A 14,001-nucleotide genomic window follows, 5' to 3' on the forward strand; every position below is an offset into this window, starting at 1 on the left:
ATTCGGTCCTCATCTTAAAACTCGTTATGTTCTGTGTATTCTAGTGTGACAGCAGCTAAAGTCGCTCCTACTACTGTCATTTTGCTACAGGTCAGAATGCTCTGAACTCCTCCTTCTTCACCTCGGTTTAAATGTGGGGTTTGGGGTCTTGGATTTCCACCTGTGACTTTCTAGTGCTTTCAGACGTTTGGAGCCGGGGGGAAGAGAGAGCTGTCCTTCAGCTTGCCGAGTACCTTATGGACCAAGAAGGCCCGGTGCTAGCCTCCCTTTCCAGCAGCCTGCTGTGCTGACATGAGCATGTGGCAGTGTGCCCTGCAGGTGATTCCAGTCCTTCCCAAACAGCGTGAGCCCCCTGTTCTCATGGAGTTCTGTTCTTGTCCCACGTCTGTCTTCTATAGGTAGTGGCAGTACCTCGGACCCTCCTCCCTGCCCCCCATTCATGATTGGTAGAATGGAGGTTTTCTTCCTGCCAGCTGTTGGCATTTGTACTTGATCCTGTTGCTCTGTCAGTTTTTCGGAGGATGGCCTCATCTGTCCAGCTGTTACCCAGGTGGACTGTGTGGTTTGGCTTCATCACATACACAAATGCTTTTGGGGAGCTAAAGCTTAGTAACCTCTTCATTTTTTTGATTTTCATATTTTTCCCCTCGCTGACTTTCATTTCTCTTCAGTGGCACCTAGCAGGGTGTCTGGCACACAGTAGGGGTTCCAAAATGGTGGCTGGCTGGCCAGGAGAGGAAAGCAGTTGCCTGTACGCAGCTTTCATAGTCACGTGCCTGTGTCCTTTAGGGTGATGGCTTGAGTGTTTATAGATACCGCATCAGCTGCCTTCTCAGTGGTTGCCCTGCGAGAGTGCCCTTTGCCCTGCTGTTCAGAGGCCTCTCCCTATTTCTTTGTCGATAAGGCAGTCATCAATGGGAGTTACCTTTTTGTACCAGGACAGGGTCAATCTTGGGGTTAAGTTCATTTATCCTCTGCCTTTGCTCAACTTGAGGGGCATAATTTTGTTTTCCTAGGACCAGCATTAATCTGTGTCTAAACATAGACTAACATCTTCGTCTAGTGAGGGGGAGCTCCTGTCTGGCACTGGAGCTGCACAAAAGAACTGAGGTTGTTGGGTGATAAAAGACCTCACTATAAACAGACACTGAGTAAACATGATGTGCCACTTGGTTTTGACTTGCTCTGAATCTGGAACCCAGAGCTCAATAGTATCTTTCAGATTTTTGTTCCCCATCTAGAAGTACTTCTAAAAGTTACCTGTTGTGAAGGACCAGGTTTTGTAATTTCCATTCTGTGGCAGATCAGCACTTTTGTAAAATAGGATTAAAATGTTGCAGCAATGTCATGTTGCTATCAGAGCTCCTGGGTGCCTCCTCGCTGTCCTGTATTTGTCCCCTTGTGGACTGGTGGTAGTTTGAGGACAAGACTTGGAGCAGCACTGCCAGTAGAACACAGGGGCTGCTGTCAGCCAGGGGAGGTGGGACAGGACTGCAGGGCTACAGTGGTGGACCACCTCAGTTTTGCTCAGTGGTCTCTTATGTTTGGTTCCCATGGAATACCCAGAACTTGAAGCACTGCTGCTTCACCCAGTGTTGAGGACCTCTCAGAGGAGGCAGCCTGCGTGTGTGCTGCCCTCAAGGCTGTTTGGCAAAGAACCCAGGCTCTCCTCTTTGAGTCATCAGACTCAGGAAAACCTTCACAGCTGTGATGCTGTAGAGGGCTGTTTCTCTTTCCAGGTGTGATCCTGGGGGAGGCTGGCTCTGTTGCTGGTGTGATCCTGGGGGAAGTGGGCTCTGTTTCCAGGAGTGATCCTGGGGGAGGTGGGCTCTGTTTCCAGGAGTGATCCTGGGGGAGGTGGGCTCTGTTTCCAGGTGTGATCCTGGGGGAGTTGGGCTCTGTTGCTGGTGTGATCTTAGGAGAAGTGGTCTGTGTTTCCAGGTGTGATCTTAGGGGAAGTTGGCTCTGTTGCTGGTGTCATCCTAGGGGAAGTGGGCTCCTTTGCTGGTGTGATCTTAGGGAAGGTTGGCTCTGTTGCTGGTGTGATCTTAGGGAAGGTTGGCTCTGTTGCTGGTGTGATCCTGGGGGAGGCTGGCTCCATCTGCTGGTGTGATCCGGGGGGGAGAAGCTGGAATTCATATTGTGTTCCAGAGTTGCCTGTGGTCATTTGTCCCCAAGACTGTCCGTGTTGCAGGGTGACTCAGGTGTTAGCTTTACCAGCCACAGTACAGTGGAACCAGAAGTGTCCTCAGCTTTCTTGAAGGTGCTAGTTCAGTAGGTAGCCTCTGTGGGCCCAGGCTGTGTTGTCACTGAGAACCTGCCTCCTGGCAAAGGTGACAGGGCTGACATAGTTGGAGGAGCAAGAGTGCTACCATCAGAGGCTTCTCTGCTCCTGCTTTGGGGTGGGGGGAGTTGCTGATGTAACTAGTAAGGTGAGTCATCCGTTCCTCATGGGCTGGTGAGTTCAGTTCAGAGTGCCAGGTCCTCACAGGAACTCAGAGTTCATTTTTCGTTTGCACAGTACGTTTTACAATGAAGTAATTTCTCTTGTAGCTAGATAGATTATCCCAGCCTCAGGGAGGAAGAACAAAATGTATTACCTGTCTTTCTTCTGAATGCCCAGGAGTCTTTGTGGAATGGTAAATGGAGTTCTTAAATTTAGAATGGTCACTGGGAGTTATCAGATAGTGGTTATTCCCATGGAACCCCAGCACTGGTGACCGGGTTTGGATCCAGGCCCGCTAGAAGCAGCCGCATCTCAAGCAGCTGTCTGAGCAGACTAGAGGAGAAAGTTTCTCTGTCCTTCTTGGGCAGTTACTGGGTTCATGAATATCAGCAGACAGCTCTCCTGCAGGTCATCATTGTTCTAATGCTTGCTGACCTTACTCTGCCTTTTATCCGGGAGTCTTAACATTCTCTGTAACCAGTAACCCATTCATCCCACAACTCCCTCATGAAACAGACTGCTGGTCTCCCTGCTGAACTCAAATGGTGAGGGAAACTGAGTCGCCAGGGACTGGCAACATTGCTCTGCCCAGCAGGATGGGTCTGGGTTCTGTCTGGGCTGCTGGAACCAGTGTTAATTCCTTCACGAATAACCATAGTCCTGGGAAGGATTAAAGTGCTTTATACTTAGAAGGAGCTGGTGAGGAGAGCAGGGGGTAGCTAGGTGTGTGCTTTCTAAAGACTGCTTTTCCCATTCTCCCCAGTGAATGCTCCTTGAGGGAGGGCTTGTAGCATAGCTTTGGGTCAGATTGGAACTCAGGAGCATTCGTGTGTGAAGCCTGGAGGGGTAGTGGTTGTCACATTTGCAGGTCCATCTTGTAGTAAAGAAGAGGACGGCATCTTGAGGTTAAAACTCTAATCTTTAATCACGATCTGGTAACCAGGAGGTGTGAGCAGATGTATTGCTGGTTTTAGCACAAAACTAGCAAAAGGCGGGGCTTCCCTGGTGGCGCAATGGTTGAGAGTCCGCCTGCCGATGCAGGGGAAACGGGTTCGTGCCCCGGTCCGGGAGGATCCCATATGCCGCAGAGTGGCTGGGCCTGTGAGCCATGGCCGCTGAGCCTGCGCGTCCGGAGCCTGTGCTCCGCAACGGGAGAGGCCACAACAGTAAGAGTCCCGCGTACCGCAAAAAAAAAAAAAAAAAAAAAACTAGCAAAAGGTGAGTGACAAGTACACGTTGCATAGATGTGATTAGGGCTTTGAAAACAGAGCCCAGTCCTGTTCCAGTGTCCATAGGAGACGCACAGTATGTCCTGGTCCCTGGGAGGGGAGAGGTGTGCTGGGCCTCCCTGGGCCTGGCCTGGCCTGTGATAGCTGAGTGATGGCTCCTGCCGTGTCGTGGGAACCGAGTCCCCTTGAGAAGCGCCCTGCTGTATGCGGCTTGGTACCTGGGCCACACGGACTGGGATGGGCTGAGGCCATGTGGGAGTTCAGTGGAAACCCAGCCACCCCTCTGGAGAGAGGCTCGCACACACCCGAGACCTGTCAAGGCAGCATGGAGAAATGGGGCCTACATGGAATGTGTTGCCCTGGGACTCCCCACGGTCTGGCTTTGGGAGGGTGAATACAGGGCTGAGCAACAGGCTGGATGAGAAGGTTCAGACCAGATGGGGGTCCTATGGAGAGAACTGCATACCCTCTCGGTCCCCTGGTGATCAGAGTAGAGCCGTATGGAAGTGGGTGATGTAATACCAAATAAGACTTTTCTATACGTGTCAAATATTCCTGTTTTAAAAAGTGAAAGTAGGGGTATTTTCCCACAGGGGTTATCTACCACTGACACCATCTTGTAGTAGAAAGTGGAGTGCATCCATCACCTGGTCCTCCTTGGAAGATTCAGATAGCACTCATTGTTTCTCCAGCATGTTGTAACATTGGGTGAGGTGGTAGACACCAGACGATTAACGTTTGTGATTTTCTTTTCTTTGCCAAGGTACGGACATTGCTGCAGGAGAAGAAGTTGCCATCAAGCTTGAATGTGTCAAAACCAAACACCCTCAGCTCCATATTGAGAGCAAAATCTACAAAATGATGCAGGGAGGAGGTATGGTCTTTACCTGTTAAGAAAACCAAGGTGGTGTTTGATGAGGGAGAATGCAGATGTCATGAATCACAGTCTGGTTAATTAGGAAAAGGGGCAGAAGCGTTCATACCCTTGACCCCATCCTGTGGCTTCCCTTCAGATACTGCCTGTAGAGGACCTCACTCGACAAAAAGAAACATCATTTTATGCTTTTTGCATAAATATTCTCTTCCTTAGTTTCGTATTACGTACTGGTGTCTTTGAATGCAGACTTGTATGAACGCTGACCTGGAGCTTGCTGCTGGTCCTCCTGTGCCGCCTTGGTCATGCCTGCAGCTCTGCAGGTCGTCCCTGCAGACTCTCCTGAGTGAGACCCCTTCTAGCTCAGTTACTGTCCCCATTCTGTGAAACCTCCCCTTGGGCCTGAGGGTACCTGATATCAGAGTGCCCATCCTGATTTCAGAGTCTACCTTTTAGAATTCTCTGGCCTTTGAGATTGTTTGGCTAATGGAGCAGGAGGGGGTTTTATTGGGGTCTCAGAGTCCTGAAGACATTGCAGCATTTTGAAGGGTGTGCCTGTGCTGCTCCCCAAGGAGCTCAGGAAGCCCAGGCACAGCCCTGAATGTCTTGAGCTTTCTCTGGGGACAGGGCTTCGTGTGTGAAGAATAGCTGTGTTATTTCCTTTTGGATACCCTTCGAAGCAGAAGCCCCCATGATACTTTCATAGTTGGGGGGGTGGGGTGGGGAAGGCTCTTGGCACCTTGCCAAAAGAAAGCTTGTCTTCAGAGTGTGTGTTGGTCCTTTGGTCAGGTGGAAAGGGAGGACTGGTGATGTGACTTCTTGACATCTTTGCCTCACAAAGCAGTTTAATCTGTGCTGCTTACTACCAGAAACCAGCATATCTCCGTTGACGTAGCACAGGGTGTCTCTTTAACAGCAGACATATCTTAAAGCAACACAAACAGTCCTATGAGACAACTGCAGGAGGGGGTGTCCAGTGCCGCTCGTCCCGGGCATTATGGGACCAGAGCAGGCTGTGGGTTCTCAGATGGCACATAGGGAGGAAACTCCCTGGCCCCTCCTGTGCCCAGGGAGACGTTGGCAGAGGACCCTGCCAGTGTGTCTGTCCTCTGGCGGCCCTCAGCAGGGTTCTCAGGTATCAGGGATGGTCTACACAGCTTTTAAGGTGGTGATGAGTAGGAAGAGGTGACTTGGTTTATGGCCTTCGTGGTGGGAGGAGCTTGGTGCTGGGGGTTGGATGAAACCTTCTGACTGAAAAGCTTGTGTGTTTGAGGAGCAGCATCTCTGAGAACTTGGAAGCTGGGCCCCCAGGGATGGAGGGAAGAAGAGCTGACACCCAGGGAGGAGCTGGTATAGTAGATTGAGACTCAGCAGAGGGGAACTTCCCTGGTGGTGCAGTGGTTAAGAATCCACCTGCCAACGCAGGGGACACAGGTTCAAGCCCTCGTCCGGGAAGATCCCACACGCTGCGGAGTAACTAAGCCTGAGCGCCACAACTACTGAGCCTGCACTCTAGAGCCCGCGAGCTACAACTGCTGAGCCCATGTGCCACAACTACTGAAGCCCACGTGCCTAGAGCCCATGCTCCACAACAAGAGAATCCACCACAACGAGAAACCTGGGTACTGCAACGAAGAGTAGTAGCCCCTGCTCGCCGCATCTAGAGAAAGCCTGCACACAGCAACGAAGACCCAACACAGCCAAAAAGAAATGAATGAATAATTTTTTTAAAAGACTCAACAGAGGGAATTCCCTGGCAGTCCAGTGGTTAGGACTCTGTGCTTTCACTACCAGGGGCATGGGTTCAGTCCCTGGTCAGGGAACTAAGATCCTGCAAGCCCTGTGGCGCAGCCAAAGAAAAAAAAAACGCAACAGAAAGGAGTTTGTTTGGTTTAGAACAAGGTCTCTCCTCAGAAGCATAGCCGTTTGTTGTGGAAGCTGTCTTCTGCATGGAGGACAGGGAGCAGCATCCTAGGTGCCAGTAGCCCCCTGCCCCCAAGTTAAGATGATCAGAAATGTCTCCAGACGCTGCTCAATGCCCTTGGGTGCACCGTCGCTTCCTGTTTTGACACCCTGCTTTAGGACGTAAAGGATCACTTGCTCTCCTGGTCTTCCCATGCCCCTTCTCTAGGATCCTGGAAACCCACTGGGATTCCAGAAATAGATCTTCTCCTGTCTGGCCCTTCCCCACGCATAGGTCAGGTTTTACTCCTGTTTCAGATACACACTTGGTGAATACTATCAGGGTGTAAATTTCTGTTTTAGAAAACAAGATTCTGTCCAGGAGAGCAGAGAGCACCATCTTGCTGCTGTTCTGTGAGCTCGTCTTAGCCAAGATAAAGCTGGGACGGCAGAGGAGATAGAGGTCAGCTCTGCCCAGAAACCTCACAGCTGTGCTGTTGACCAGCCTTCTACATCCATCTCATGTGGGTGCATCTCTGATCGTGGCTCTTTTTATGTTAAGTTCTGGGCTTCGTTGCAGGTGGTTGATACTGACGGCATCGTAGGAGACAGCTCGAAGCCCAGGGCCTGCCTTGCCCTCTCCAGCGCGTAGTACAGGGTTGCCCGGGGTGCTGCCTCGTGATGGTGGCCTTGCAGTGCTTGGCTAGGGACTCAGGTCCCCTAGGGGAGGGGTTAGCATTAAAAACAAAAACATGTTTTGGGGGTGGATGAAATGGGTGAAGGGGTTCAGTTGTATGGTGACATTAGATAACCAGACTTATTGTGGTGATCACCTTTTATTAGTGTATGCAAAGATTGAATTGTGTCGTACACTTGAAACTAATATGTTATATACCAGTTTAACCTGAATAAAAACAAGAAACACACGCTAGTGTCAGGTATGGTTAAGAGCGTTTTTAAACATGTGGGCACGTTCTCCACCACACAGTCATGTGCAGTGGGTATCATCAGCCTCGTGTAACAAATGAGGAAACTGAGGCTGTGTCCAAAGGACACAGATTTGAACTTGAGCATTGTAGGTCCCAGGCCACTCCTGCACAGCGGCCCTCCATGGCAGTCAAGGATCACGAAAGTGCCCCAGGGCTTCCCTGGTGGAGCAGTGTTTAAGAATCCGCCTGCCAGTACAGGGGACACAGGTTTGAGCCCTGGTCCGGGAAGATCCCACGTGCCGCGGAGCAACTAAGCCCGTGTACCACAAATACTGAGCCTGCGCTCCACAGCCCGTGAGCCACAGCTCCTGAAGCCTGGGTGCCTAGAACCTGTGCTCTGGAACAAGAGAAGCCACCGCAATGAGAAGCCCGCGCACAGCAACGAAGACCCAACACAGCCATAAATAAATAAATAAATAAATAAAAATAAATAAATAAATAAATAAATAAATAAATAAAAAAAAATATATATATATATATATATATATATATATTTTTTTTTTTTTTTTCTTTTAAAAAAAGAAGAAGAAGAAAGTGCCCCAGGTCTAATTGGAGCAATAGATAAAAAACCTGAAATAACAGAAATAATTTTAAGTTAATTACATTAGTGAAGGACATGGGTGGACACCAAGTTTTTATCAAAACAGAGTGGACTGCCGGGCAGAAGCTAGAGGCTAAGGCTAAGGCTATGGCTGCGCTTCCCCATCCTGATAACCCCACAAAATGTCTTTAAACCATGTCCTCCTCCGGGAAACTCCAAGTGGAGAACCTTTGTTTAGTTCACAGCTGCTTCTGGTCAAGGTTCTTGGCGGGTGTGGGACAGGAGTGTGGGCCCTTTGTATCCGAGAATCCAGGCCAGGGGTGAGGGTGGGAGCTCTGCGCTGAGGGTGGGTGGATGCCACCAGCAGCGTGGCTGTGGTGCCACCAGTGAGTAGAGACAGGCAGCTTCACCCGAGTTCACTCTCTCTCATCTCATGTGCCTGTCCGGTTCCCGCAGTGTATTTCAGACAATCACGGTCTTTTTGCTATGAAATGTTTTACAGTACTTAAGAACATATGTAGCTCGTGGCTATCAAGAATACTAAAGTGAACCCCCAGGACTCCCACCTTCTTGAAAGAGGGAGCAGGACGGCCCTCAGCACCTGTGTGCCCACCCCAGGTCGCCCTCTCTGCAGCTGCCCAAAGCCTGCCTCCGCATGCCCTTGCCTAGTTTGTTTTTATTTATTTTTTAAAAATATTTATTTATTATTTGGTTGCGCCGAGTTTTAGTTGAGGCAGGTGGGATCTTTGTTGCAGTACGTGAGATCTTTTAGTTTCGGTATGTGAGGTCTTTAGTTGTGGTGTGTGGGATCTAGTTCCCTGACCAGGGATCAGACCCGGGCCCCCTGCATTGGGAACACAGAGTCTTAGCCACTGGACCACCAGGGAAGTCCCGCCTAGTTTGTTTTTAAAGTTTTGATTCCTCGTCATCCTGCAAGAAATTGGTTTTTAAAAATTTAATGACGGGGCTTCCCTGGCGCAGTGGTTGAGGGTCTGCCTGCCGATGCAGGGGACACGGGTTCGTGCCCCGGTCTGGGAAGATCCCACATACCACGGAGCAGCTAGGCCCATGAGCCATGGCTGCTGAGCCTGCGCGTCCGGAGCCTGTGCTCCGCAACGGGAGAGGCCACAGCAGTGAGAGGCCTGCGTACCGCAAAAAAAAAAAAAAAAAATCTAATGACATTGTCCAGAAACATTTGGCCATTGTATTTACAATTGTTTTAAGGTTGAATTGCCAAACGCTTCATGAAAAATTGTATTTGTGTTCGTACTGAGTCCCCATATTTATATTGAAACTTCCCGCAAATCAAATGGAAAGCATTTAGCTAGCACTCTCCCTCATTTTTCACCCCCAAGCATATGTTTTGGTATCTTTGGACTCGATGAGGGAAAAAGTATCAAGAGTTCAGAGCTGCACATAAGAGTCCAAGTGACCCATTTCCCATATTAAGGGCATGTGGGCAGGGGCAGCTGGGTGTCCCTGGCATGACTGCTCGCCTGGGCACAGGGCAGCACTCTGGTGGCTGTGTGTCTGACCTACAGACTCGCGTGTCCTTCCCCAGCCCCAGGAGCAGCACTCTGGCGGCACAGGTGCATTTTTAGCTTCCTGGTCTCACTGCATCAGCTGTCTGAGGTTACAGAGCAGCAGTCTCTGCACAGGCGGCGGGATTATTCTTGTGAATGGCTTTTGAGCTGATTTCTGCCTGGGGCCTCAGCACTTAGTTTACAGACAGTCTGCTTAGGATGAAGCAGGCTACACAGCATCCTCTTCTGGCCAGAGAACTGAGAATAGGAGGACCCTGCTTCTGTTGTGTCTTATCTTAGGGTGATGAGGTGCGTTGGTGTTGCCAGTAAGAAGGAAGGTGCTGCCGGTGAAATAGACCGTCAGAGCAGACGAGTGGCAGGTCCGCGCCCCGTGTTGTCCCAGTTCATACGCTTTTGAATATGAGTAATACAGTCTTGCCGTGTGTGTTTATGACTTTCTTTTTTGATCCACTGTGTTCCTGAGGTTCTTCCATGTTTGACACAGTTGTGGTTTGATGGGTTTCATTGTTGTTTATAGACTCTTGTGTCTCCATAAACAGTCCTCCCTGTGTTGAAGAGCCCTGGCTGGCTTCTAGTGTTTTGCTCTTAAGGATGGTGCCTCAGTGACTCCCTCACCACGTCTGGTGCAAAGCCTGTTAGTGGAATTGCTTTCCATGAAGCAGGCAGGTGTTCGGCCTGCAGGATGGCACCCGGGCCACAGGGATGTGTTCCCAGGTGGTATGACACATTTACCTTCCTGCCTGCACAGCCTCAGAGCTCCTGTTGGATCCACACCATCTTCAGCCTCGCCATTACCATTCCTCTCCACTGTGTCATGGGGTGTCTCAGCTAGCACAGAAGGGAGAAATTTAAAAAAAATTTTTAATATAAAGGATGGAGAAGGAAGAAATAAAACTTATTTGTGCGTGATTTAACTTCCTACATAGGAAACCCACAAGACAAGTTAGAGCATTGAGCCAGATAGCTTAAGATCAAAGGATAAAATCAGTTCCTTTCATTACACCGATAACGGTCAGTTAGGAAATGTAATTCTTTTTCCCCTCAGTATGAGTAAGTCTTTATTCATTGCATTTGACAGGGAAAAGGGAGGGAAAGGGCCAAGATGTGTGACAGGACTTGGCGAGTGGGAAAGGAAGTGCTGGCATGGCAGAGTCAGCCACTGAGTCTTTGTTCTCCAGGCCCCAGGGCTTAGTCTCCTGTAGTTCGGGAGCAAGGGGAGGGGAACAGGAGAGGACAGACTCCTCCTTCCTCGTAAATTCAACATTTCAGACCAAGCTTTGGTGTCTGGCCGTGAGCATGGAGTTATATTTCTGTTTCCTGTTGAACAATCATGTGGACACTTTGACAGAAATTTCTTGCACTTGCACAAAAGCTCCTGAGTGACTTCGAGATTCATCTTTCCCTGCTTGGTCTCCCAACCTCACTTTCTACATAGAAGGCCCCCCTTGCTTTTCTCTACCCAGGGATTTTTTTTTTAATACTTATTTTATTTATTTATTTGGCTCCTCTGGGTCTTAGTTGTGGCACGTGGGATCCTTATTGCCGCATGCGGGATCATTTAGTTGCGGCGTGTGGGACCTTTTAGTTGTGGCATGCGGGATCTAGTTCCCTAACCAGGGATAGAGCCCGGGTCCCCTGCATTGGGAGCACGGATTCTTAACCACTGGACCACGAGGGAAGTCCCTACCCTGGGATTTGAGATTAAAGTAGGTTTGATCCATCCAGTTACAGCAGTGTGTTTGTCATGAATCATGTCAAGGAACAGTCTTGACTTGGAGTTGGGAACAAGGCATGGAGTGTTTCTAGCTGCTTCAGCACTTTTGCACAAATCACTTAAGAGTTGTAGAGACACCACACAAGCTAAATGTACAGGTGTGTGGGCCTCTGGGGGGTTGGGGGTGGAGGAGGGAGTAGAGTAGGAGTCAAGTTTTAGGACAGAATTGGTCTGAAATGGGGGAAGGGGCACGAAAGAAAGGATGGCTCAGGACCCCTGTTTTGAGTGGGGCCCTCCCCAAGTTTATGTTTCACATTCTTTGCCTGGTGCACAACCTCTTGTCTGGCTGTTCTTTGAATACAGTAGGAAGTTTGTAAACAGTGAAACCCCAGAAGAACATGGAAAAAGACCAACACATTATATTTACACCAACTAGGCTACCTAGCGTTCATTTTCAGATCAGTGGCTCGTGAAGTCCTATGAAGCCTCCAGTAACTAGAAGGGCAGCAGCTGGGGTGACAGAACCCGGCATCAGACATACGTCCCCCCAACCCATGTGCTCCAGTGCGTCCACCCCTTCCAACACCACGAGTCCCAGCCTGTGAACTGAGCCCTTTGTCCTTCACCTGCTGCAACACTGACCATTGCTACTGCGGGCAGGATGCTGGCACCAGGCACTAGAGAGAAGCCCTTGCCTGTGGTCTCGAGAAGCCGAGGCAAGAAACCCCCTGTTAAAGCTTAAGGATTTTGGTCTTTGCTTCATCTGGCCGGTTGGCAGCTTGGTGGGTGCAGAGGTACCCTTTGAACCCTTTTTTTATGGATACACAGGAACCCTAATGAAGGATCGGGGAAATGAAGCAAGTCTATGCCTGGGGTTGGAGATCCGGCACTGGAATCCCTCACCCAGCCGTGCCTTCCTCTTGGCGCCGGCACCTGGGTCTGCCTGTCGTGACCTGTCCACACCACGTTTCCTGTTGAGGCTGATTTCCAGCCTTCCAGTAGGAGGAGATCAAGTCATGGGGCAGCAGTTAAAACCTCGTCTCCTGTGGAACATTGAAGGTGGAGGGGTTCAAGAGGACACACACACAAGCCACCTCTGATCAGGAAAAGTGAGGTGATTCAGTAGGCTCTGCCCTCCAAAACATTGTTCTCCTTGGTAACAGAACATCAAAAGATATTCCTGCTGTGCAGTCCTGGAGCTGCTGCCTTCTGCCTGGGATTGCTCAAGGACTTGAGAGTGCACTTCCTGAGACTAAAACACACAGAACGTTTCTATCAAGGAGAAAGTTAAAATGCAGAAGATGGGTCACTTGCACACAGCTAGTGCAGTTGGCATCCTGAGAAAGTGGGACCCCAAGGAGCAGTAAACAAGTGGTGCTGGCTGCAGGGGGGAGGGGGGTTGGTAGCAGGTCCGCAGCTGTCGCCAGCCACCTCTTTGCCTGTGCTCTCAGCCTGGCGTCCTGTCCCAAGAATGGGTCAGGAGGAGGGGAAGCCCTGCCTCAGCCCTGAGAGACTCTCCCAGAGAGCAGTGGTTTGTGCTTTGGTCATGTGCTCAGTCTTCGCACGCCGACACAGGAAGTGTTATTATTACATAGCCTTTGAAAGGAAAACGCTTCCCTATCCTGGCCACTTTCAAAAGCTGGAAATTTGGGGGTGGAGACCAATAAGTATGCAGGTTCTGGAGGGATTTCCCCCATGCCCTCGAGCACTTGCATGGAGCATGGTTGGCGTTCCTCTGTCTCACCCCTCCCCCTGGCAAGAGGGAAGTGGGTGGATGCCGTGGTAGGGGTGGCAGTGCCCCTACCCACCCTTTCCCTGCTTTTGCCACTATGTTCCTCAAACCTTGTGATCGTGAAAAGCGCCACCCACTGTGGCTCAATTCTGCCCTCTGGTGCTTCTCACTCCCCGCACAGAACACCCACCAGGACTGGTAACTGGAGAGACTCCAGGCCCTTGGGGGACTTCTGAAAGGTCAACTCCACTGCTTCTCCCTCCTTCAAGCTGTGGAAGCCCTTTGTGTGCAGCTGACTCTGGGGCTCAAAGACATCCACTTGGAGGCCAAGTGTGACCCCAGTGGTTGTGGATAGGAAGCTGAACCAGGTGCATGGTGACCCACTTTGAGGTGCAGTACCTCACAGCAGCTCTGCTGGCTCCTTGGAACAGCTGCCTGCAAGCAGCTGTTGGACACAGAGCCCGCAGTAGCGGAGCCCAGATCCCTGGTCAGGTGGCTGCTGGCCCCAGAGGAGTCCAGAGGCCGAAGTTTCATTCTTAAATACTGTAAGTATAGAGGAATAAATCCTAAGCCAGGTGTGACCTGCATGCAGAAAAATTTTAAACTTCATTGGAGGGGCTTCCCTGGTGGCGCAGTGGTTGAGAGTCCGCCTGCCGATGCAGGGGACATGGGCTCGTGCCCCAGTCCGGGAAGATCCCACATGCCGCGGAGCGGCTTGGCCCGTGAGCCATGGCTGCTGAGCCTGCGCGTCCGGAGCCTGTGGTCCGCAACAGGAGAGGCCACAACAGTGAGAGGCCTGCGTACCACAAAAAACAAACAAACAAAAAAACCAATAAACTTCATTGGAGAACGCTGATGAGGACTCAAGCAAGTGGAGATGTTCTGTTCATGGAGAGGAAGGCTCGGCAAGATGTCTCCCAGAGCTGCTCAGAGGGCTCAGGAGATTCCAGTCACAGTCCAGCAGAGCTCTCCTCCCAGGGACAGGCTGACGGATCCGCAGAGCAGCGAAGGGCCAGGTTGACTGAGGTGT

At 50.6% G+C, this 14,001-nt stretch overlaps 1 protein-coding gene across 3 annotated transcripts in view; it reads left to right on the top strand.

The window, feature by feature from the left end:
- CSNK1D (casein kinase 1 delta) overlaps nt 1-14,001 on the top strand; it is a 34,748-nt gene that overhangs the window by 2,453 nt on the left and 18,294 nt on the right. For all 3 annotated transcript variants that reach the window (XM_060080452.1, XM_060080453.1, XM_060080450.1), the window contains exon 2: nt 4,439-4,549. In XM_060080452.1, the coding sequence (XP_059936435.1) occupies nt 4,439-4,549 (111 nt within the window). The remainder of the gene's footprint in view (nt 1-4,438; nt 4,550-14,001) is intronic.

This window comes from Mesoplodon densirostris, chromosome 18, assembly GCF_025265405.1.
Source record: "Mesoplodon densirostris isolate mMesDen1 chromosome 18, mMesDen1 primary haplotype, whole genome shotgun sequence".
NCBI classification, from domain to species: domain Eukaryota; kingdom Metazoa; phylum Chordata; class Mammalia; order Artiodactyla; family Ziphiidae; genus Mesoplodon; species Mesoplodon densirostris.